Source organism: Camelina sativa, chromosome 4 (assembly GCF_030686135.1).
Source record: "Camelina sativa cultivar CO46 ecotype springtype chromosome 4, ASM3068613v1".
In the NCBI taxonomy this organism is placed as follows: Eukaryota; Viridiplantae; Streptophyta; class Magnoliopsida; order Brassicales; family Brassicaceae; genus Camelina; species Camelina sativa.
In genome coordinates, this window is record NC_141883.1 from 29,482,137 (window position 1) to 29,503,925 (window position 21,789).

The 21,789-nt window shown below is 44.9% G+C and overlaps 6 protein-coding genes and 1 pseudogene across 10 annotated transcripts; 2 read left to right on the plus strand and 5 right to left on the minus strand.

Moving 5' to 3' along the window:
• Positions 1 to 973: 973 nt before the first annotated feature.
• LOC147946320 (uncharacterized) lies at positions 974 to 3,337 on the plus strand. Its single transcript, XM_087509577.1, has 5 exons — positions 974 to 1,643; positions 1,813 to 1,917; positions 2,002 to 2,576; positions 2,651 to 2,729; positions 2,787 to 3,337. Exons 1-5 carry the CDS (start codon positions 974 to 976, stop codon positions 3,335 to 3,337), a joined length of 1,980 nt encoding a protein of 659 aa, XP_087365703.1.
• Positions 3,338 to 4,939: 1,602 nt separating this feature from the next.
• LOC147946321 (uncharacterized) lies at positions 4,940 to 5,341 on the minus strand. The gene has a single exon (XM_087509578.1). It carries the CDS (start codon positions 5,339 to 5,341, stop codon positions 4,940 to 4,942), a length of 402 nt encoding a protein of 133 aa, XP_087365704.1.
• A 909-nt stretch (positions 5,342 to 6,250) lies between these two features.
• On the minus strand, positions 6,251 to 9,030 carry LOC147946322 (uncharacterized). Its single transcript, XM_087509579.1, has 3 exons — positions 7,078 to 9,030; positions 6,845 to 6,988; positions 6,251 to 6,712 (listed from the first exon to the last, which is right to left on the minus strand). The coding sequence occupies exons 1-3, from the start codon at positions 9,028 to 9,030 to the stop codon at positions 6,251 to 6,253; spliced, it is 2,559 nt and encodes an 852-aa protein (XP_087365705.1).
• Positions 9,031 to 9,256: 226 nt separating this feature from the next.
• On the minus strand, positions 9,257 to 10,201 carry LOC147946323 (uncharacterized; annotated as a pseudogene).
• Positions 10,202 to 12,216: 2,015 nt separating this feature from the next.
• Positions 12,217 to 15,137, minus strand: LOC104782545 (bZIP transcription factor 18). The gene is made up of 4 exons (XM_010507509.3): positions 14,268 to 15,137; positions 13,323 to 13,455; positions 13,130 to 13,214; positions 12,217 to 13,046 (listed from the first exon to the last, which is right to left on the minus strand). The coding sequence occupies exons 1-4, from the start codon at positions 14,726 to 14,728 to the stop codon at positions 12,616 to 12,618; spliced, it is 1,110 nt and encodes a 369-aa protein (XP_010505811.2). The 5' UTR covers positions 14,729 to 15,137; the 3' UTR covers positions 12,217 to 12,615.
• Positions 15,138 to 16,575: 1,438 nt separating this feature from the next.
• Positions 16,576 to 19,629, plus strand: LOC104782548 (uncharacterized). 4 transcript variants are annotated; one of them, XR_015597276.1, is made up of 8 exons: positions 16,576 to 17,002; positions 17,124 to 17,211; positions 17,322 to 18,151; positions 18,271 to 18,381; positions 18,642 to 18,704; positions 18,801 to 19,030; positions 19,139 to 19,242; positions 19,330 to 19,629. XR_015597276.1 is itself a non-coding variant. In XM_010507512.3 (8 exons), exons 1-8 carry the CDS (start codon positions 16,955 to 16,957, stop codon positions 19,445 to 19,447), a joined length of 1,599 nt encoding a protein of 532 aa, XP_010505814.1. In that variant the 5' UTR covers positions 16,578 to 16,954; the 3' UTR covers positions 19,448 to 19,629. The 4 variants fall into 4 exon arrangements, 1 of the variants encoding a protein (XP_010505814.1); XM_010507512.3 differs by having other exon boundaries at positions 16,578 to 17,002; positions 17,322 to 18,158; XR_015597277.1 differs by having other exon boundaries at positions 16,626 to 17,002; positions 18,590 to 18,704.
• Positions 19,630 to 19,656: 27 nt separating this feature from the next.
• On the minus strand, positions 19,657 to 21,789 carry LOC104782547 (U-box domain-containing protein 63). Of its 2 annotated transcripts, XM_010507511.3 has the most exons (9): positions 21,295 to 21,755; positions 21,120 to 21,202; positions 20,968 to 21,029; positions 20,698 to 20,779; positions 20,542 to 20,599; positions 20,356 to 20,444; positions 20,164 to 20,262; positions 20,002 to 20,072; positions 19,657 to 19,926 (listed from the first exon to the last, which is right to left on the minus strand). In XM_010507511.3, the coding sequence occupies exons 1-9, from the start codon at positions 21,587 to 21,589 to the stop codon at positions 19,803 to 19,805; spliced, it is 963 nt and encodes a 320-aa protein (XP_010505813.1). In that variant the 5' UTR covers positions 21,590 to 21,755; the 3' UTR covers positions 19,657 to 19,802. The 2 variants fall into 2 exon arrangements, with proteins under 2 accessions (XP_010505813.1, XP_010505812.1); XM_010507510.3 differs by having other exon boundaries at positions 20,968 to 21,202; positions 21,295 to 21,789.

A 21,789-nucleotide genomic window follows, 5' to 3' on the forward strand; every position in this document is an offset into this window, starting at 1 on the left:
ATCTCGGAGATCGGCGGTCGTTGGTGCCAACAAGGGCGTTCGCGAGGTCGATGCCGCTCCTCTTGGGGCGACCTCAACTGAGGCGGATGTCGGGCTCGGCATTGAGCGGAAATCTCGGAGATCGGCGGTCGTTGGTCCCAACAAAGGCGTTCGCGAGGTCGATGCCGCTCCTCTTGGGGCGACCCCAACTGAGGTGGATGTTGGGCTCGGCATTGAGCGGAGGTCTCGGAGATCGGCGGTTGGTGCCAACAAGGGCGTTCGCGAGGTCGATGCCGCTCCTCTTGGGGCGACCTCAACTGAGGTGGATGTTGGGCTCGGCATCGAGCGGAGGTCGGCATTGATCTTTGGTTCCTCCGATCGCGAAGTCGGTGGTTTGGAGATGGAGATGATTCGTCGCGGCATGGATCGAGGCATCGATCTGCACTTGCTCTACGGATCTGGTAATTTTTGCGGGACTGAGAGTGATTTGAGCGAGGTCGGCAGCTTGGTCGTCGGAGGGCGGCGTATCGTCGATAATGAGGTCGGCGGACCTCGAGAAAAGAGCTTGCGCGGCGACACGGAGGTCGACACTCCGGACAATGCTGAGGTCGGCATCGCCGAGATCGATGCTCAGGTCGGCACTGCGGACGATGCTGAGGTCGGCATAGTTGAGGGCGTTGGTTGACTTGATTCCTGTTTTGTTGATATCTCCCACGAGTTTGATTCCGACGATGGCGACCAAGATCTTAGATGGGAGGGCGCCGAAACACGGAGATATTGAGCGATCGGCGTGATTTGAGCAAGTCCGACACTCGCGATATTGGGTCGATCGGAGGAGATCACATTGAGTTCGACTTTCGGGAGAGAGAGCGGCTGAGAGCTGTGGTCGGCCAAATATCGGGGACTGAAGATCGGCCCGCGTCAAGACTACCAGTTTCTGTATGCACGCGTGGCAAGACTCTTGCAGCAATCCAACGCGCTTTCTCCAAGGAATATGGGGCTTATAAAGATGTTTTCGATGACGTTGGTGTCGACATTGGAGCAGAGTGTGGATCTTGACAGCTGGGCCAAAGACTACAATTTTGCTGATATTCTCGAGTTCAGCGAGAATAGCGATAGTGGTTCTGGGGGGAGTCCTATGGATGTTGTCCCCACTGAGGATACTGGTCCTCGTTCGGCTGTCTTGGGTCTTAGTGCTGCGTCGATTGCTGCCAATCTTTCAGTCGGTCCGGCCGATCACGGTCTTTTGTTGTGCACATCGGATAGTATTGCTGAGATGGCGCGGTGGTGTAAGATGCCCGAGGGACTGGTTTTTCGGGTTCCTGAGTCTCACGAACGTCTTTGGACGCCTCCGACAGGTTTCATCGCGCTTTTTGAGCATTACTTCACTGAATGCGGTCTTTGGTTCCCTTTGCCGGAATTTTTGATACATTATTGCGCGAGGCGTAGGATTGCCATTTCTCAGCTTTCTGTGGGAGGTATCCGTAACGCGGTCGGTTTGGCGATACTCGGTACCAACTGTGGTATAGAAGTCGATGTGCATTTTTTGGAGGAAGCCACCAAGTTCACAAAAGTTAGAGGTAGTCTGGGGTACTTCTACACCAGTGCTAAATCGGGTCATCAGATAATCATCGGGGCTGAGAAGAAGATCCGTCGTTGGCAACGTTATTTTTTTTTGTCAAGCGGGACGAGATTTCGTTTGACGATCTCGATGTGTTTTGTGCTGCCGAGTGGAATATGTTTCCCGGTAGCTTCATAGTTTCTTACTCATATTTGTTTGATTGCCATTTGGCTGGTTTCTGACCCTTTCCTTGTTTTTGTTGGTGTTTGCAGAGCCTGTCGTTCGTTTGCGCGCTCATCTTCCTGGTTTTTTCGATAACCTCAGACAGATCCGAACGCTAGGGGCGCTTCATTGGCCTTCGATTACTCAGAGATCTCGTGAGTTTCCTTCTCATTTTGTTGTATCGATCGTTGCTTTCCTTAGTGGTTATCGGATTGTTACACTTTTGTTTTCCCTTTTAGGTCTACCGCGCTTAGGGATGGGAAAAGTTAACACTCGTCTTCCTCGATATGCCGATCAGTTCAAGAAGGCCGTTGACGCTGGATCTTCTTCGCGCGCTGCCGACACTGAAGTCGTTGACCCGTCACCCGGTGGATGTGCCGATCCGCGAGTTGCAGGAGATCTGAGGTCGGCGGAGGTTGGCGCTACCCGTGCCGACAAAAGGGCTGCCAAGGTTCCTGCTGTCATTCCGCGTGGGCAGAAGTCACGCGGCGAGGCTTCTGATGCTCTAGCGATCGTTGTCGCTGATTCTGGGCGTCCTACTCCATCGAGGAAGAGAGCTTCTCATGGTGAGGTGGTCGCTCCCGAGCCTGAGTCGTCCAAGAGATCTAGGAGGGATGGCGTACCGCGCGACACCACTGAGATTGACGATTCGTTCTCCTTTTCTTACAAGACGAAGGATGAGTTGTTCATCAACAATGCTACTGCTTGTGGTGAGCTTGCTAGCAAAGTTCGCGGGTCGTTCGACCCGCTTCCTTCTGTGGGTTCTCTCTACGATCCCGAGCTGTATCGGTCGTGGGCTCGGAAACACTTCCAGGTTGGCATTTCTCTTTATGTTCTTGATTGAAATTTCTCAACTATTATCTTAATTCTTTATTTCCTGCATTTCAGGATGGTGGTGGCGTGAATCGCATGGTCGTCTCGTACGAGCGTCGCATTGCCGAGCTGGAGAAGCAACTTGCTAATTCTCGTACTTCTGAACCATCAAGGAGATCGGCTGAGGAACTTCGTCGGAATCTCGATTAAGAGCGAGGGGTTTCTGCTGTTCTCACGAAGCAAAATGCCGGTTTCAGGAAGCAAGTAGCCGATCTCAAGGCTTCTCTTGACGCTTCCCGCTCTCGTCTCGAGCAGGTCGAGGTTGATCATGCGTTTCAGAAGGCGCAGTTGCAGCAGTTGCAAGCGGAGCGGCATGACATCGATGTCGAGGTTGCTGGCTACAGGTCTTGTATTGAGAGGATGAGGAAGCATATTCTTGACAACAGAGCAGCGCAGGAGTCTCTCCTGACTTTGAGCCAGGTGAGCGGCACCTATGATTGTCTTCAGGAGTTGGTGAAGAGTGGTACGGTCATTCCGTCGAAGACTTTGCTCGGCTTGGAGGCTGATGCGAAGATGTGGGAGGACAAGGTTCTTGGTTTCGATATCGCCGACGTTTTGGACAGCGATCTCGAGGTTCTTCTAGAGACTGCGATCGTTCCTACGAACCTTCAGGCGGCGGAGGTTCCCGTGATCGTAGGAGAGGAGGTCGTCGTGGCAGAGGCGCCTGCGGGATCGGGCGCTCAGGTTGCTGCCGAGCAGTGACTCGCTTTTGTCTTGTTGTTCTATCAGAACCTATTCCCGTTTTGTAACGGATGTTGGGCCGTTTAGGCGATGTATTTTCTTTTTGAACCTTTGCATTATGATTGGACTTGCTTTATGTGTTGTCCGCTGGTTTTATGATATGTGTTCATCATTCTATGGATGTGTTTTTCGAGAATTGCAGTATTGATTGCTTTGCGTCGAAAATTGTACTATTTGTTCTATAAATTGGCCTTCAAGTTGCTCATTTCTCATCATCCTCCTTTCTTGTTTTAAAGATAAATCTCTCCTTTTGAAGGGTAGTTGAGATTGGTAATATGCCTGTGACAACGAGGTCGGCGTGGCTGAGGAGGGTGCGAGAGCGGCTCTCTGTGAGGTCCGACGACGTAGTTCGTTCCGAGATGAAGTTTTATCGCGCTCGGATCCAGAGGTTGAGAGCTTACATTCTCGCTACGCGTCGAAAGTTCGAGCGTCATTTCTGGTTTCATCGTGTTGACGGAGTTATCGGATATCTTGAAACTATGATCGACGAGGGATTTTTGGTCCCGAAATGGAGGTGGGATCGTTTGTTAGAGGAGCGCTCTCGCCGTGAGGCGTCAATGGCTGAGGTGGAGATTCCCGTCCTTGAACCGGACAATCTCGATCCTATTGGGAGCAGGCCCTTTGAAGGTCGGCCCGAGCTTGATGCATGCCGGACTCGGGTCGACATATTGCGTCGTTACATTATCCAGTTAGAGTGCACGGACCATTTCTTCATTGAAAGCAACCGTGGTGAGGGGATTCGTTCGTATCTCGAGGAGATGGCTACTAGGGGTGCGAATGTTCCGATGGACACGCTGGAAAGTCTGCGGAGGGAGTGCCAAGTCTGGCATGTGAAGATCGGTGAGCTCGAGATTGATAAACCCTCCGATGCCGATCTGGGATTTGAAAACTAAGTTTGTACTTTGAGACTTGTTTGTTTTGTTAGTTTTTGTGTGTCGAATGTGGCCTTTCGTGTTTGGCTTTCGTTGCCTTGTCTTTGTGTTTTTCCGGAATAAGGATGTTTATGGAATAAGAAGGTTTTTGTGTTTTTCCTATCTTTGGTATCGAGTTGTATTTTACGGTGCAAGACGTCTCCTGGCTTATCCTATTACGTGTTTCGAATACCAAATGTTTAGGGTGGTAGTTGAGATGAGCTCGTCGTACCTTTTAGGTGCGGCTCTGGTGTCCGGCTTACCCTGTGTGTGCCACGAGGTCGGCAAGAGAGTGCAAGTAAGAACTTGGCTTATACAAACTTAACCGCCTGCTAGCTGAATGCGATCTGGGTCGGCTTATTTATGCAGATTATTTCACTGTTGCATCCATGAGGAACGCGTTTTAAATCGTTCCCTTGGCCAGAGGGTCGATGTAAGAGCTGGACATCTCGCAGAGACGGACTCGTTCGAGAGAGCTCGTGTGTTTTGATAGGTTGAAACTTTTGTTTTTAATTTTTTGGTATAGCTGTGCCGTGTGACGGGCTGCCTACGTACCCTTTGAAAAGGGATCAAGCCATACGTAGTTCGTATTACAAAGGGAGAGCTCGGTAGTACGAGCGTTCTTTTTTTTTTTTTTTTTTGTAAGCAAGTTCTAATGGTAATAACGTTTAAGGTTGCCGGAATTCCATGAGCGAGAAATTGGTGTGCCGTCCATGGCGAGCAGTTCGTAGACGCCGGGAGTGACGACCTTGGAAATCAGGTAAGGGCCTTCCCAATGAGCGCCCATTTTTCCTGCGTTGAGCTCGGCCGTGTTCTCGAAGACTTTTCGGAGGACGAGGTCGCCTTCGTCGAAGTGGCGTGGCTTCACCTTCTTGTTGTAATATTTAGCGGCTTGCTGTTGATAGTTCTGAATTCGAAGTAGAGCCTTGTCGCGTTCTTCTTCGAGGTTATCGAGGGTATCGAGCATCATCTTAGCATTGAGAGTAGGATCGTGCACGAGCAATGAGCGTCGTAAGGTAGGTACGCCGATTTCCTCCGGTGCGAAGGCTTCCATTCCATGCGCAAGGGAGAACGGTGTCCTTCCTGTTGATCGGCGCGGGGAAGTTCGGTGCGACTATAGAACGCCATCGAGCTCGTCAGCCCAGAGACCTTTCTTATCTTCGAGTCGTTTCTTTAGTCCGTCAATGATGGTCTTATTGGTCGCTTCGGCGTGTCCGTTGCCCTGTGGATAGCGGGAGGTCGACTTGCTCAAACGGATTCTCCATTTCGCGCAAAAACCTTCGAATTGGAGCGAAGTGAATTTCGCGCCGTTGTCGGTGACGATCTCATACGGAATTCTGTACATGCAAATGATGTTCTTCCACACAAATTTTTGGACTTCGTTTGTTCCGATTTTTGCGTAGGCTTCAGCTTCGACCCATTTGGTGAAATAATCCGTCATAATGAGAATGTATTTCTTTTGACGGGATGCAGGGAGAGGACCCACGATATTCATTGCCCATCGCATAAAAGGATATGGTGGAGAGGTCGTTCTCAACAGTTCGGTTGGCGTGTGGATGATCGGAGCGTGGCGCTGGCATTTCTCGCATCTAGCGACGAACTTATCGCAATCGTCGTTCATGGTTGGCCAATAATGACCATTATTGCGTATGCGTTGTGCGAGCGCGCGACCTCCTCAGTGATTACCGACGGAACCTTCATGAACCTCTCTCATTACATCGTTGATTTCTTCGGGACCGACGCAAGTCAAAAGTGTACCAGATGCTGTCCAACGGAAGATGTTGCCATCGAGAAGTGTGTAATGCGCGCAGCGAGTTCGAAGACGCCGGGCCTCCCACTTGTCTGAAGGGACGATACCGTCTGAGATAAAATATAGGATTTCTTCTTGCCAATCGTGTGGTCGCTCGTGAAGTTCAGGATTGGGTTGGGCGTGCGATGATGACGCTCGTTCGTGAGATGGTGACTATTGTTCCTGAGACGACGAAGTTCGTCCTTCTTCGCTGGTTGCGGATCCCTGCTCGGCCGAGCACTCCACAGGTGGCACATTTGCCGGTGGTTCAATGACGAATAGCGTGAGTACGGGGTCGCTGTCCTCTGTTCTTTGCTTTTTCGAGACTCGATCGCTGAAAGTCTCATGTTTGATAATCTGTTTTTTCTTTTTCTTATCTTGGATATTGGGCTCGGCGTATGCAAGGAGATTGATGCTTGGTCGATCGATGCTCTCGACAGGGATTACTCGGCGCAAGTCGAGATTGGAGGTGGATGCGAGGACGGCCAGAGCGTCGGCCGGTGCGTTGTCACTTCGGGGAATTTTGTTCAGCTCGAATGTCTCAAAATTGTTGGACATATCTTGGACAACTCTGAGGTAGGCATCCATGCGGTCAATCTTCGCCTCGTAATCACCGCTAAACTGGTGAGTTACCAGCTGTGAGTCACAGAAGACTTGTATCTTTTTCACCCCTATTCCACTTGCCAATCACATTCCGGCGATTAGGGCTTCGTACTCGGCCTCGTTGTTCGAGGCGGGAAAGGCGAGCCAGAACGATTGCTCGAGTACTTCACCTGTTGGTGAAACGAGGTGAATGCCGATCCCGGAGCCGTGTCGAGAGGATGCGCCGTCAACGTGCAGTGTCCACTTCTCCTCTCGCGGACAGCCGAACTCTAGCTCGGGGGGGAGTTCGATCAAGAAATCAGCGAGCACCTGAGATTTTGCACAAGTGCCCACTTCGCCAGGCGGCCCGATTGACTAGGGCTGTGGAGAATGGTTCGCAGGGGTTGGTTGGTTAAGACTTCAACAGTGTGGGATTGAAAATACGGCCGAAGCTTCCTGGCCGAGATAACTACAGCGTAAGCGAGTTTTTCCAACGTGGGATATCGGAGCTCGGCTCCGTCTAAGCTTTTACTCACATAGAAGATAGGGTGTTGTTCTCCTCTGTCCTCCTTGATTAGTACGCCACTGACCGCCGAGCCAGAGACAGCGATGTACAAATATAGAGTTTCGCCCTGATCGGGCTTTGCTAGGATAGGGGGAGTAGTTAGGTAGTGCTTGAGTTCTTGGAAAGCAGACTCGCACTTATCATCCCATTCGAACTTTTTGTTGCTACGAAGCAACTGGTAGAAAGGTAGACACTTATCGGTAGAACGCGAAATAAATATGTTCAGAGCAGCGATCCGCCCAGTGAGGCGCTGAACTTCTCGGGTGTTGCGTGGAGATGGGAGGTTGGTGAGCGCCGAAATTTGTTCCGGGTTAGCTTCGATACCTCTCTTCGTGACGAGATACCCGAAGAATTCTCCAGAAGTCACGCCGAACGAACACTTGGCTGGGTTCAGCTTCATATTGTATCGGTTTAGCACTTCAAAACACTGAGCGAGATGCAAGACGTGATCAACGGCCTGGGTTGACTTGACCAGCATATCATCGAAGTAAACTTCCATGGTTCGTCCGAGCTGCTCGGCAAACATGCGGTTGACGAGGCGCTGATAGGTTGCACCAGCGTTCTTGAGGCCGAATGGCATAACCTTGTAACAGTAAGTTCCCTGATCGGTGATGAAGGCCGTTTTCTCCTGATCGTTCTTGTGCATCATAATTTGGTTGTATCCTGAGTACGCATCCATGAACGACAAGAGCTCGTTTCCCGCGGTCGCCTCGACTAGTTGGTCGATGCGCGGCAGGGGAAAGCAATCCTTTGGACATGCCTTGTTGAGATCGGTAAAATCGACAAACACTCGCCACTTGCAGTTCTTTTTCTTCACCACTGCAGGATTGCTCAGCCAGTCAGGATACTTAACCTCACGGATGGATCCATCCTCGAGTAATTTCTTGACCTCCTCGTTAACGGCGGTGGTACGCTCTAGCCCGAGCTTTCGACGCCTTTGTTTGATCGGTTTGAACGTCGAGTCCACATTGAGCTCGTGGCAGGTTACATTTGGGTCGATGCCGGTCATACTGTTCATGCTCCATGCAAAGGTCGCTGCATTCTGGCACAGGAACTTTACGAGCACGTCCTTGATTGGTTGTGGTAGGTCGGCCCCGATTCCCACGCATCGAGTTGCGTCGGAAGAGTCAATATTTACTTGGACGATTGATTCAGAGTTAGGGCGAACACGACTGTCTGGGTGCTCGGCTGAGTCCGAAACGGTGAACGTCCGGACGTGGCGTTGTTGACGCTCGATGATGAAGCAGGTTCGTGCTACCAGTGGGTCCCCTTGTAGTGTAAATATTCCTCTAGGAGTTGGGAACTTCACGCACTGGTGGTAAGTTGACGCCACGGTCTTCATCTTATGCAACCAAGGAGTGCCGAGGATGACGTTGTATACGATCGGCTTGTCGACGATAGCAAAGTTGATGCAATGCATCGTCCCGCCCACATAGACTGGCAGCATGATCGTACCTTCCGTCATCACCGTGTCACCGTCGAATCCGGTGAGGGGTTGAACATCTTGCTCGGTGGTCCGCAAGTCGATTTCCATTTGAATGAGCACGTCTTTGAAAATGACGTTTACCGAACTACCTGTGTCGATCAAGATTTTGGTAACCATGCTTTCGCCGTTCTCCATCTCGACCACCAGTGGGTCGTTATGGGGTCCAGTGAGACCTGATGCGTCAGCTTCTGTGAACACGATTGGATCGGAGTTCGTAGTAGGTGGCGTGCTTTGAGCTAACCATCCTCGCTTGGCCTCTAGTCCCCGTCGATAAGCTTTGATAGAACAGACCGAGTCGCGGCAAGTTGCCAGACCACCCATGATCATGTTTATTCTTCGGCGTGGAGCCGGAGCGTTGGCATCCTCAGTTCGCTCGGGATTCCTTTTATGGGTTGGTGGGGGCGGAGGTAGAATTTTGGGTCTCGGTTGTGGCGCGGGGGCGGCGTTATATTGCTTGCTCGGGTTTTCGTTCTCAGGATTGAAGAAATGGTTATCCCTGTGAGCAGCTATTTGTCGTCGCTCGAGATCGACGTCAATTTGGCCTTCTTTAAAATTTGTCGAGCAATATTTGTTGAAGGGTGCGGCACTCTTCTGTTGAGTGTCCTGCTCGCTTGTGGTATTCGCAATATTTGTTGCCACCCTTCCCTGATGGGTCTCGGACCCACTTGTTATTCCAGGGCCTTGATGAAGATGCCTTGGGATCTTGATTACTAACTGCAAACGTTTGGACTTTCTTTCCTTTGTCCAACTTGTCGGCGTATTCTTTGTCGAAGTGTTGACGAGGCTCGTGATGCTCGTCTTGTTCCTTCTCTTTTCCTTTGGACGATTTGGGGGCCGGGGGTTCTGGACGGTTTGTCCTCGATGCCTTCTCTTCGTCTAGCTCTATGTATCTGTTAGCGCGATGTAGTGCGTCATCCAGAGTCAGGGGCTCGTGTATTATGATGTCTTCCCTAAATCGGGAGCCGTGAGCGAGAGCATTTCGGAGAGCCGATATTGTTGTGTCGTCGGCAATCGAGAGCTTCGAGACGATTCTTTTAAACCTCTCCATGAAGTCTCGGAGAGATTCGTCGTTTCGCTAGAACATGTTCCAGCGATCGGCGTTCGACGCGCCCCGAATCATGAATATAGAGTGATGTTGGAGAAAGGCGGTGGTAAGCTCGTGATAACTCCCTATCGAGTTCGGCGGGAGCCGGGAGAACCATCCTAGAGCCTCATGGGCTAAATTCTCAACGAATAGCTGGCAGCAGCCAGCCTTGTACTCTTCGTCACTGAAGTGAGCTCGGCTGATTGCGAAACTCATTGACGTCAAAAATGGTTTTGGATCGTCTAATCCGTTGTACGGGGTGAACTTGAACTTGTTCACGTAGCGGACTTGAATGCGGGAGATTCGTGCCGTGAACGGTGAGCGTTGGACTTCTTCAAGCACTCGATCGAGGTTGGGAGCAGAGCTTGTGGCTCGATGGACTCTGGAAGAGAGTTCGTGGACCATCGCCTCTAGGCGTCGTATGGTTTCATCCTTGAGATCGGCTTCGGGCTGTTGGATCGGCAGTGTCGGAGTCGGCGGGCTACCGCTTCTTTGGTCATGGCCGTCTCGCAGCTCCTCATTTGGCTCCTCTCTACTGCGTCGATCAACGGATCCTACGATAATGGACGTCGGGCGGCGTCTGTGGCCGTCGTATCGGTCCTCCACAGAAGGCTGCGCTGGGGGAGGATTCTCGTTCTCGCTGGCAGGACTGCTGTCGTTTCAGGGCTCGCCCCTCCTTCGTTGGAGCCTGCTGATTTGGTTCTGCGAGACCTCTTGTGCGGCTGCGATGGCCTCGAGCCGTTCGTTTGTTCGTGGTTCCTGGCCATCAAGACGACCGAGAATGACCTGCATCATATCGTCGAGTCTGTTTCTTTGAACAGGTAAGGGGAGAGTGGCGCTGGGGAGAGCGGTAGCGTTGGTGAGAGCGGCGGTTAGGAGGGCAGCGGCGTTGGTAAACAGCTGGTCTGCGATGGGTCCGGCTCTGGCGTGCGCAGCTACGGGAGGCTCGGAGGACGTGTCAGGCGCTGGCAGAGAGACTGTGCTCGGCAGTGGGCCCTCGTCTGGGCTCGGCAGGGAGCCTTCGGTTGGGCTTGGCAGGGAGCTCGGCAGGGAGCTCGGCAGGGAGCTTGGCAGGGAGCTCGGCAGGGAGCTTGGCAGGGAGCTTGGCAGGGAGCTCGGCAGGGAGCTCGGCAGGGGGATAGTTCGCGTTCTCGTTCGCCCCCATCGCTGCCCCGTTGGCTGCTCCGTTGCTTCGTCGAAGTTTTCGCTGGGGTTCGTCATGACTTTTGAGATTTCGAAGAAGTGAGGATCGTCGGTTTTGATTCGTCAAAAGAAACGCTTTTACTCTTGCCCCACGGTGGGCGCCAATTGTTTGTACCGGGGATTACACAGTTTAAACAAATAAGATTTAGTGGGAAAGAGCGAGCAAGTTTTTTATTAATCGGGGAAAACGTGAGATCGTCACTTAAACAAGTCGGATTAGAGCTTGTTAGTTCACAGACGAACTAGTAAGCTTTAAATGACGAACTGAAAACAAGACGAATTATACGAAAGATAATAGTAGTTTTCGATGCAAATTATTGCTTTGTGGGTATTGTCCGCGGGTCAGGATGTTGATCCCAATAAATGCTTTCTCCTTTTATAGGAGACTGTTGACCTAGGGATCTCTAGGGTTTTCCGTCGTGAATTCCCGAGATTGCCCCTTTGCGGGAATTAATGGACTTGCTCCCAATCTTGTTGGGCCGAGATCGCAATTAACAAATCTCGTTGGGCCGAGTGGCATATTGGGCGTAGCCCATATCCAACACCAATGCAGACACTCATCTATTCTGAAGCTGGATAAGAGCAAGCATCAATCGAAGGAAAACACTGTTGAATTGTATCCACAAAAAGGTCACGTGAGTCTATCCAAAATGTAGCAAAAGAAAACTAAAGGGACCACGCTTTAAGTAACCATCACAAGGTTTTTGTCTACTTGTTGCCCCAAAACTGTTGGGACTGTCCATAATTACGTGCCTGAAGAATGGTCATTGTCCAAAGAGAACGTCATTCCAATCTAATAGCCGACACAAGATACATAAACTTCATCAAGTGTTCTTAAGTTTTTCTGAAGATAAGAGTTGAGAAATTCTCATGTGAGTGTTTAATTTTGTTGTTTGGTAGATAGGGTACCTCTTAAGTGGCCTCAACATGGCTAGTTCGGTTCATGTAGTTTGTGACTTGACATGGTTTAGTGAGTGGTTTAACGCGTAATTCTGATTTAGTACCTAAGCTTAAGTCGGATTTATTATTATTCAAAATCTCCCTGAAAGATACTGGTTTATTATAGCAGTTAAATTCTAGTGCGGTTAAGAAAAGTGAATTCAGACATTAGGGTTCTTATGAGAGTCCTGAGAAACTTATGCTTGAAGCAAAAGTAACTAAAACTTTGTACGTTTACTAATAATTAAATTTACTGGAAACGAAAATAACACAAAGTGATGTAGGAGACCTGCAAAACAAAAACACTTTCTGATCGGGTTCAATCCAAAGCCAAATTCAAATCCAAATCCAGATTCAACCATCAATTACAGGGATGATTATAGAAGCAACTAGGGAAGTAATACAACATAAAGAAACAGTAAAAGGATCTGGTTATACTTGAGTAGCTCCCCCGGAAGAACAAGATGAATCAGGAAACAGAAAAATCAGACAAGTTAAAACACCTGTGGTCTCTAAAGTTGAAACCCCAAACCCCCCAAAAAAGAAACCAGTTTTACAGGATAAAAAAATGAATCAGACGGTCACGGAGATGTTACCTTTTTTAGCTAAAGATTTTCAAGGGAGAGCAAAAGAATAGGTTTATCGACAAAGGGGAATCTGGAAAATGGAAAAAGGCAGCCTCACATGGTGCTGCTGCTTTCACTTACGGTGTCAGACCTACCAAAGTTTGAGCCTCTGCCACAGCTGCTAATGTCAAGCCCCTGTAACCGGCCAAGAGGGTCTTCATGCATTGTTTCTGAATAGGAATGAGATTGAGCCGGGGCAGCATTAGAAGTAGCGTGATGCATAAGCTGATGACCGGTGGGAGGGTTTTGGCGAGAGGATGTGTTATGGTTTTGGTTGTTGTTTGGTTGGAAGAGATGAAACTGATGAGTCATCTGTTGCAGGTTTTGAGCATCGGTTTGTTGCTGATGATGTTGATAGTAGGATTGTTGTGGTTGGTGCTGATATTGCATGTGTGCCATTCCGAGGTTATAAGCATCAGCGGGTGAGACTTCTCCTGTTGCAAATTTCAGCCTCTCGACTTCCTTCTTCAGTTGCTCGTTCAGTGCTGTGTAGGGAAGAATCATCAATACATGACTTTCAAACCCAAACAATCATATAAAAGGAGGGAAAGAAAGACTAAATACATACCATCTCGCAACTTAGCTTGTTGTTCCATGACCTGTAAACGAAGCTTGAGCTCTGTATTCTCAGATGATAAACCAGTTGTGTCTCTCTGTAAGAAGCAAGTTATTAGGAGGTAGATGAGAAAGTGAATGCTATTTCCAGTTAACTTCAAAATGTGCAAAGAAGAGAATGTTACTCAGAAGTTTGTAATAAGCACCTGGAACAAAGACAATTGTGCTGAAAGGGTAGTAGCTTCAGTTTGCAAGGTCTGAACTTTCCTCTCGAGCTCCAAGATATATCGAGCCTTCCTTTCTTTCGAACGAGCAGCAGACTGTCGATTAGCAATTATCCTGCACATAGAGCACGAGACAGGATTAGACAATTTGAGCATCAATTAATAGCAGAATGTTTCCAGTCTATTATGGCAGACATATTTGTTACAATAAGTCACAAGACCAGTCACGCAATTAATAGTGATCATTACCAGAGGTTCACTCCAAGATTACATGGATCACGGCCCTTAAACCCCATTGAGACAGATCAGAACCCAAACAAAGCTAATTCCCAAACTATTTCCAAACCAAAACCACTTGAAACTATAACTTTCAATTCCAAATAGTTGACTACTAGAAGGAAATGTGAAAAAGGGATCATCTCAAAAAGTTTGAATGTTAAAGACTCAAAAAGTTCATCATTAGATAGGATCTAACCACACAGGAAGTGAAAAACAAGCTTGGAACGACCAATCAAACAAAAGCTAGTCCAAAAGAATTTAGTTGAGGGGCCATCAAATCATCATGAAAGAGACGCATTCCCACAGAACTCAAACTAGGGATTTAAACACAAAAAAGCATACTTATGGGTTCCTCATGGTCTCTCTTTCAACCAGAAAGACCTTAAAACCAAAAAAAGTAGCATAGTAGAAGCTATAACTAAATTTCAGTTAAAATTCAGTTATCGTTGAGATTCGAGAGATCAGAGTCACACGTAACCAAGCAAAATTAAAAAAGATCTCCAAAAGAACACCTAAATGGCATCACATCAACATCAAAAGATACATATTCATCAAATTAAAGGTCATAAAGAAACCACCTTTTCCCAGTTGAATTGTAAACAATAGCATAAAAGGAACAAGATTTAATTTTGGGAATAAAGATGAAACCTTTTAGCTCTCTTAGGGTCGACGACCCAAAGCTCGGCGAGTTTATCAGGAGCCATAGCTTTCTTGGCCTCAATAGATTCCAAAGTCGAAGACCCATCAACGGAGAGGCTGTGTCTGTGTCTAGGTCTCGAATTCCCAGCTTCGGCGCCTCCATTTTCAGCTGAAAACGGGTTATCGGACCTAGGAGCTGATGGACCAGCCGAATCTGAAGCGGATCCGGATCCGGATCCAAGTTTCTCAATGTGCATGTATGAGCAGAAGAGGTCATCTTCGGATCCAAGCTCGTCGAAGCCTCCGAATGGTTCAGAGAGATCCAGATCTTCAGGGAGACGGAATTGAACCTCTGAATGTGCTCTCCGGTGGTACGGACCACGAAATGGAGCCGACGTCGGAGCTGAGGCTAGAGGAAGGCATTGTGGGAGATTGCTCTGGTTTGATTTTGGGTTCGAAGGATCCTCCATACCTGGATCGTCCTTCCTTGTATCTCTCTCTCTCTCTCGCTGTGTTTCGCGCCCTTCTCTTCCTCTGTCTATCTGTCGGAATCGGACAGCGAAAGAGAGAGATTCAGATTTTCACGTTTCGTGTCCGAAGGTGATGGCCAGAAGTAAAAAAAAAAAAAAAACACGGAACAGGCTCCAAACGGCGTCGTTTACGCACCACTTTTATATTTTAAACCCTTTATTCATAAGCGTTTCGTTTTATGTAAACTTTGAACTTTGAAGCTTTGTTTTGATCACCCAAAGTTATATCCTGTGTACATTACTACATTTTACTTTTTTTGCATTTGATATAATTGAAATTTATATGTTTCTATGTATGTTAATATCATATGAGATTCTCCGTATTCAACAGTATTTATTTTTCATTAAATATTTTCTAAAAGTTGTAACCGCACACAATCTCCCAGAAAGACTAATTATCATTGATTCATTTCCATATTTAATTATTTTAAAGTTATCTACAATTTTTTTTTTGTCCGGCACTGGAATTAATATTCGTTTTTATTTTATTTTAGACATTAGACAAAAATGGCAAATAACCTACCTTCATGAAATCAGTCAATGGCCATAATATTCTTCTATTTCATGTGCAAAAAAAGTGAAAGACGATTTTTTTACCACGAGTTTGCTAATTCTACATATTAGAACATAACGACTGATCTATATAGTGTAAACTTTAGATAATTTTCTTTCAGTTTAGAGTTTAGGTTCTTGCTTTATATAATTTGATTCACACTAAAATGTTATGTGTTTTACATATAGTTCCATCAAATATTACGTGAGTTTCTTTAGACATACTCATCCACAACAGTTAAAATATCTTCATGTCTATACATACACATTGCTATAAATCGTATAACTAGAATCTTTTACGTTTTCATCTACCTACGAGAACCGATTCAATCAATATCATCTTGATAGACTTCTAGATGATGCGGTAAATTCTACTATAATTAGGAGTGTAACATACAAGTTAGAAAATGTATGGTGAGGAGGCATGAGTAAAATCATACAATAGAGTAAAATATCTATAAATTAATATTCTATAAATTAATAAATATTACAAATTAATAAATTTTGCTTGTTCTAAGTTGGGATAGTGTACAAAATAACAAAATTCGATAAAATAATATATTTTTTTGAAATTTCTATGTAAAATTTGGTCTGAATAATATTGTAAATTAATAATCATGTAAATTTACATACATATATATTTTATATATAGATATGTTGATGTAATAATATATGCTTTAAAAAATTTTATTATCCTAAAACCCATATCTGCAAAACAATTGCTATATTGTATTTTCAAACTACAATGATATAAATTACTCTATAACATACTATAAAAAGTAGCTAGATATGCATTATTTTCATTTTGATAGTTTTATAGGCTATTACAATATGATGATTTATATTATTATTCATAAATCTGTGTTTATGTATGTCATGTGTATAAGATAATAAGTTTATTGTATTTGTAATTTTTTTGTCAATAATGTTTTCTAAAATATTAAAAATTCAATTTCAAAACAATAAAATTTATAACATTTGAAAGTCTAATCTTATTTAGCTAAAATTGTCTCAATTTATAATTTTTTAAAAAATTTAAACAATTCAAACATATATCTTATAAAATAATAATTATTAATTTACACTATAAATATAATATTACTGTAAATTAATAAAATGCCATTGTACTAAGTAATAAGTACTATTGGTTTTTGCTTATATAAGCAAAAATTGCTAAATATGTACTAGTTAGTAATAGTATGATGTATTTAAAGATAAAAATGAGCCCTACTTCTCTACTTTGGGGTGTGGGTATTGAAAGAAGAATATAAAAGGGTCCAAGGTTGAGCGGCCGAAAAAAACGAGAAAGCTCGCTCCTTTATAACAAAAACCCAAACAAACCACACTCTCTCTGCCCATTTGAATTCAAAACCCCTTTCTCTTCCTCAAAAGCTTTCTGCAAATCTCTCATCACCTCACTCTCTTCCCAACCCTAAAAATCATTTCTTTCTTCAAAATCTTTCGTCTCTCGGTTCCTTTCCCTTTCCCCCCCAAATCCCCCTATTATTTATGTGTACCCGTTTCGTTTTCGTTCGTGTGGACTCTATCATCTGCGTAATTTAAGAACTGGGTTCTTGTTTTTTGGGGAAAAAGAGAGATCTTTCTGGTTTGGAAATGGAGGAACAGAGAGTGGTTTCCTCTGCGGTTGCATCGAATTCTGGGGTTTGTTTCTTCTTCTTCTTCTTCTTCTCTCCCCCGATGACTTTTTTTTTGTTGTTGCGATTTGTTAATTAGTGGGGGGGGGTTTGTGTTCTTGGTATCTGGGTTTCTCTCAATTTTTCAGATTTCGGGTGAGAAGCGTAACGGAAATGGATTAGAAGAGAAAGATGAATTAGGGTCTAAACGTGTCAAAGTGCCAGATCTGGATTCTGGTAATTCATGAGTCCGATTTCGATTATTGGATATATGATCTTATCACTTTGGATGGTTTGTTTTAAAAAAAAAGTTCCTTTCTTTTTGTTTTAATGCTTTATGGCTACAGATGCTAAAAAAATCAGTAATTTGCGGTCTGATGGAAAAATTGGTACTACTACTGTTCAGCTACCAAAAAATCTTATTAGTAGTGGAAAGGTTTCAGGAGTATCTGAAATGCATGTGGCTCCTGATGCTGAAGGTTCAGGAAGAGTACTAGTTAGAGAAAAGGATAAAGAGACGAGGACATGCTTGCCTAAGGCTGCTAACTCAGTTTCTAAAGTTGATGATAGATGCGTTGCTAGTTCTGGGAAACAAGCTTTGCTTAAAAATAATCATACTGTGAAGGATGAGAGTAAATGTGAGTCAAGAGGAGCACAAGTTGATGTTTCAAAGAATAGTAGCTCCCTCTTGAAACCTAAGGAGACTTCTGAATCCGTACGAGGAGCAGCTGAGCCGTCGCTTTCAATTCCTGTTGGGGATAAAGCAAGTCCTTTTCAGATGTGTAGTAGTGCAGCCGGTTCATTGGGTGAGTCAGATTCGATGCGGCGATGGATGGAAATGAAGCGAAATGGTTTTCTCTCTGGCCCTTTGGGTGGAGTAGCAGCACCAAGTTCTACAGTAGCGAGTGTGCCTGTTGAAGTACCTGCGCAAAAGCAACCAAAGAATAAGAGGAGAGGTGGTGATTCTCTCAAGAAGAGAAACGAGGTTCCTAGGAAAGAACAACAGCTGGTAGATAGGTTTGCAAATGTTACTGCACCAAGTGGATTGCTGACAGAATTGAACCCGGGAATCATTAACCATGTCAGGACTAAGAAACAGGTCTGCTCAGTTATTGAAGCTTTGATTCGGAGTGCTAATGATAATGCTACCTTGGGGAAAAGACATGCCAATTTGAATGTAAGAGGTACCTATCTCTCTCATTTACCTCGTTAAGATGATCATATTACCCAATTCAGACCAGATATAAGATCTTTCAGAATCAATGATTAATCACTCTGTTTACCTTTGGATTTCAGAGTCAATCAGAGAAGATAGGGCATTAGCCTTTAAGTTACCATCTACCGGGATGTCTGATAGCACCAATTCCATTTCAAACCCACAACAAGCCACATCTCTTGCTATTGAAGGTCAGTACCTTTTATCTTGTTTCAGATCACCTTTGAGTAAACTTTTTTGAGTTTCTAGATATGTCTGAAGTAATAAGTGGTTAAAGTCCTATGGAGAAAAATGGAGAGTTTTGTTGATTAGGTTTACTGATTAAAGTAGAGTAGAAGTGGCAGAAGGATAAATGTTAGGTATTTTTTCTTTTGTGCATGATGATCACTTCATATGCAGAAGTGGAAACGGAAAGAAATGCTTAAAAGGAAAATGTTTCTTTGCTTTTTAGCTGCTACCGTGGCTTCTCAATGGTTGGAGTTTCTTCACCAAGACCTCAGTGGACGTCTTTCAGGTGCGCATTTTACTTTCTTGAAGGAATACCGCAAAGGGGATTCTTAGGTTAATTGAGTTTTAGTGATCTGATTGAGATCTTTTGATGTTTTTGCAGCTGTGCAGGATAGTAGGAACAGAGTTCAAAATATCTTGACTACCGAGTTACCGCTTCTCGTTTCATCAAGAGAATCCTCTTCTAACCAAGAAGATACTCGTCAGAGGCCGAATACGAATTCCTCTGGTGATGCTTCATCTGATAAAGCAGTAACAGAGACGCATAAGATAAGATGGTCGGCAAAATTTGATCAGATTAACAAAGCTCTTTATGAGGAAGAGAGAGATTTGGTATGTACATATCTATTGCCTTCAAGTTTGAATGATTTATACAGACAGAGTTTTTTAAGCTCGAGGCGGTGTTTGATGTATTGATACTATGGATATGAAATTCGCAAGGAACGTTCGCTAAACCAAGTGAAGGAAATGCAGTCAAGATGCAACGAGGGTCTACGGCAAATGGACGAGTACTCGCCTTTTAGTTCCCAATCATCAGATTCAAGGTGAGGAAACTACACCAAGCAGTCCATAGATACTTAGAAAAAAGACTGGTTTTAACTGATTTTTCTTGCTATACAATATTTTTGTAGTTTTGGGAAAGACGGGAGTCAGGAGACTAGTATGGCGGTTCAGGCGGCTGCAGCTTCCATTTTTTCAACCTGCAGTTTTCTTCTGTCAATGGTGAAGCCGTCGCCTACCAGTTCTTAATTTTTGTTTGTTTTTGGTTTACCGGCTCTTCGACTAGTCCCACCAACTATATATTCTCATTTGTGTTAGTACTTTTAATAGGTATTATCATCTTTAGTGTAAATAATAGGCGATTGATGGTTTCGTCATTCGTGTATGTAACATTAGAAGCGACCTTTTTAATATCAATCCTACAGTTGGCATTTGGCATTTGCTTCAATACACATCTGTTGGAGGGCAAAGTTTTCTTGTATGAATTTATGAAACACTGGACTTAATAATACAAGAAAATTGTTGTCTCCTTCCTGCACTACATAATGAAATGTAGTATCTAATTTCTCCTGAACGAAAAATTACAGACGCTGATCTCTATGAGCTAAAGCCAAGATGGTGCCATTTCAGCTACTGTTACTTTAGCAGATGAATTGTCCGAAATCTTTGCAAGTGAGCAATGCTGTAACTTAATAGACTCTGCATTGTCCACTGTCTTGACAACGTACCTGAAAATAGAAAGTCCAGTTTTGTTATAAGAGCTTTAGCATCTTACGGATAAAATGAGGCAAACGAGACTTAACCATCCATTCAAGCACTGTGTCATTATAACTGCCCTGCGTCCGACAAACCGTGGAGGTGTCCTTTTGTTTCCCTAAACCATGGTAACTTTTGTCTGTTAAAACATGAAAGTAGTATTTTCTAGATTGTGATAAGTAACATTGGTATGGTGGAAGATCTCAGACCTCTATGATAATAAGATCTCCAATGGAGAAAGGAAACTGTATGCCTCGGCTACTCTTTGGAGGTTCTGTGATCTTTGGGATACAGAAACTTCTCTTGTGCTGCAGATTCATAAGAAAGAAACTCTGCTTATCTGTTTTTTTTTTTATCGTAAAGGTAAGCTTACACGAATAAATAGTTAACGGAAAACAAACCTGATCCGACTTGTCTTTCCTTCGCTTCAACGAGTGTATATAATCTGATTCTTCTTCTTGGCAGAAAGCATGAACTACAATCCTAAGAGCTGAACAAGGGCATAAAACTGGATCAGGAAAAAGAAGTTACTCTTGAAGAGATTTCGAGTCTTCCACTGAAACCAGCAAATGTCGTTAAAAACTCACACAGATTTGGCTTTCCTGATCCTTCTGAAGTAGGTTGGGAACATGTGAAACATGCTTTCTGACAACAAAAATAGTCAAAACTCGTTTGTTAAGAGAATCACATATAACAAACAACAAGAGATCTAAAGCAGATTAGTAAAGAATCGTTTTTTTTACCATTCTTTTAACTTCTTTTAATCCTCCAGCTCCAAAAGAATGTCCACAAGGCAGTATTGTAGCATCATTCATTAAGGTTCCTCTATCCAAAGCAAAATAACAAATACAGAATCATCTCTGTGAATGTTAAACCTTTTATCTCTCAAAAATTCCATCACCGTATCACACCACAATGAGTCATCAAAGTACATTGACATTATTGACTGAGATTCAAAGAGATCTTAGTTCTCAACCATAATCAGATCTATTACAACCAGAGCGGATACTTACGTGACAGGATCAGAGAGGATGGCTTTGAGAGACTCCCAAGAGCTGACACTAGTGACTCTCTCCTTGTCCAGAGAAGAAAAATATCGTTTTGACAGCGTGTTATGGTGGGAATGAGGTACATTATTATCATCTGGGTTAGTAGTGATCATCACCTTAAACTCCATTTCATGGCGATCTATCATCGATGATTTCCTTTCCTCATCTTCTCTCACAACCAGTTCCCAACCAACTGAACCTGGAGAGTGATTCGACGCTACATAAGTAACTTAATATGGTGGATTCTTTTATAGTCGTAGGAGAACATCGTGAGACAAGAAACTGATATACCTGGATTTTTACTTTCACTGTTTGTTTCTGCAGCTGCAGAATCAATACCAGGTTGACTCATCAAAGCACCGTGTCTTCCGGCAGAAACGTTTTCCTCGTCTTCATCTCCATCGGAATACCTCGTTTCATCCTTCTCAAGTCTATTTCCGCTGAAACTTTGCCGGAGTCTGAAACGACGATCGCCGACGGTTTCGAGCTCCCGGATTTTGGGAGCGGACTCTCCCACACGGAACCGCAGAGATTCATCTTCCATATGGTATAGGAACCGAGGATCGATACTTTCATTAACGGACATTTGTTTTTCCGCCGGAATATTTCAGAAGACGATCGACTGAGACGGAGGAGGAAGCTGAGATTAAAAAAAAAGAACAACAGAGACAACATAGAAACGACGTCGTGGGACATAAAGAAGCACGCCCGTCGTCACGTTTAATGATTATGAAACCGTATCATTCATTACTACCAGAAACTTTTGGTTGGATTGGGTGTGGACTC

Bases quoted from the DNA above. Each gene is read 5' to 3' on its own strand.
- LOC104782547 (XM_010507510.3), bottom strand. From the start codon at position 21,589: ATGTCCGTTAATGAAAGTATCGATCCTCGGTTCCTATACCATATGGAA. The intron at 20,600-20,697 runs GTAAAAAAAACG...TTTTGTTGTCAG, and splicing joins TAAAAGAAGTTAAAAGAATG to AAAGCATGTTTCACATGTTC. The intron at 20,263-20,355 runs GTTTGTTTTCCG...ATGAATCTGCAG, and splicing joins GGAAAGACAAGTCGGATCAG to CACAAGAGAAGTTTCTGTAT.
- LOC104782545 (XM_010507509.3), bottom strand. From the start codon at position 14,728: ATGGAGGATCCTTCGAACCCAAAATCAAACCAGAGCAATCTCCCACAA. The intron at 13,456-14,267 runs GTTTCATCTTTA...CTCTATGTGCAG, and splicing joins GACCCTAAGAGAGCTAAAAG to GATAATTGCTAATCGACAGT. The intron at 13,215-13,322 runs GTGCTTATTACA...TGCTTCTTACAG, and splicing joins CACAATTGTCTTTGTTCCAG to AGAGACACAACTGGTTTATC.
- LOC104782548 (XM_010507512.3), top strand. From the start codon at position 16,955: ATGGAGGAACAGAGAGTGGTTTCCTCTGCGGTTGCATCGAATTCTGGG. The intron at 17,003-17,123 runs GTTTGTTTCTTC...TCAATTTTTCAG, and splicing joins CGGTTGCATCGAATTCTGGG to ATTTCGGGTGAGAAGCGTAA. The intron at 19,031-19,138 runs GTATGTACATAT...GAAATTCGCAAG, and splicing joins ATGAGGAAGAGAGAGATTTG to GAACGTTCGCTAAACCAAGT.
- LOC147946321 (XM_087509578.1), bottom strand. From the start codon at position 5,341: ATGGAAGCCTTCGCACCGGAGGAAATCGGCGTACCTACCTTACGACGC.
- LOC147946320 (XM_087509577.1), top strand. From the start codon at position 974: ATGGGGCTTATAAAGATGTTTTCGATGACGTTGGTGTCGACATTGGAG. The intron at 2,577-2,650 runs GTTGGCATTTCT...CCTGCATTTCAG, and splicing joins GGGCTCGGAAACACTTCCAG to GATGGTGGTGGCGTGAATCG. The intron at 2,730-2,786 runs GTACTTCTGAAC...ATCTCGATTAAG, and splicing joins GAAGCAACTTGCTAATTCTC to AGCGAGGGGTTTCTGCTGTT.
- LOC147946322 (XM_087509579.1), bottom strand. From the start codon at position 9,030: ATGGGTGGTCTGGCAACTTGCCGCGACTCGGTCTGTTCTATCAAAGCT. The intron at 6,989-7,077 runs GTCTTAACCAAC...GCAAAATCTCAG, and splicing joins TTCAATCCCACACTGTTGAA to GTGCTCGCTGATTTCTTGAT. The intron at 6,713-6,844 runs GTACTCGAGCAA...TGTGACTCACAG, and splicing joins TCGTTTCACCAACAGGTGAA to CTGGTAACTCACCAGTTTAG.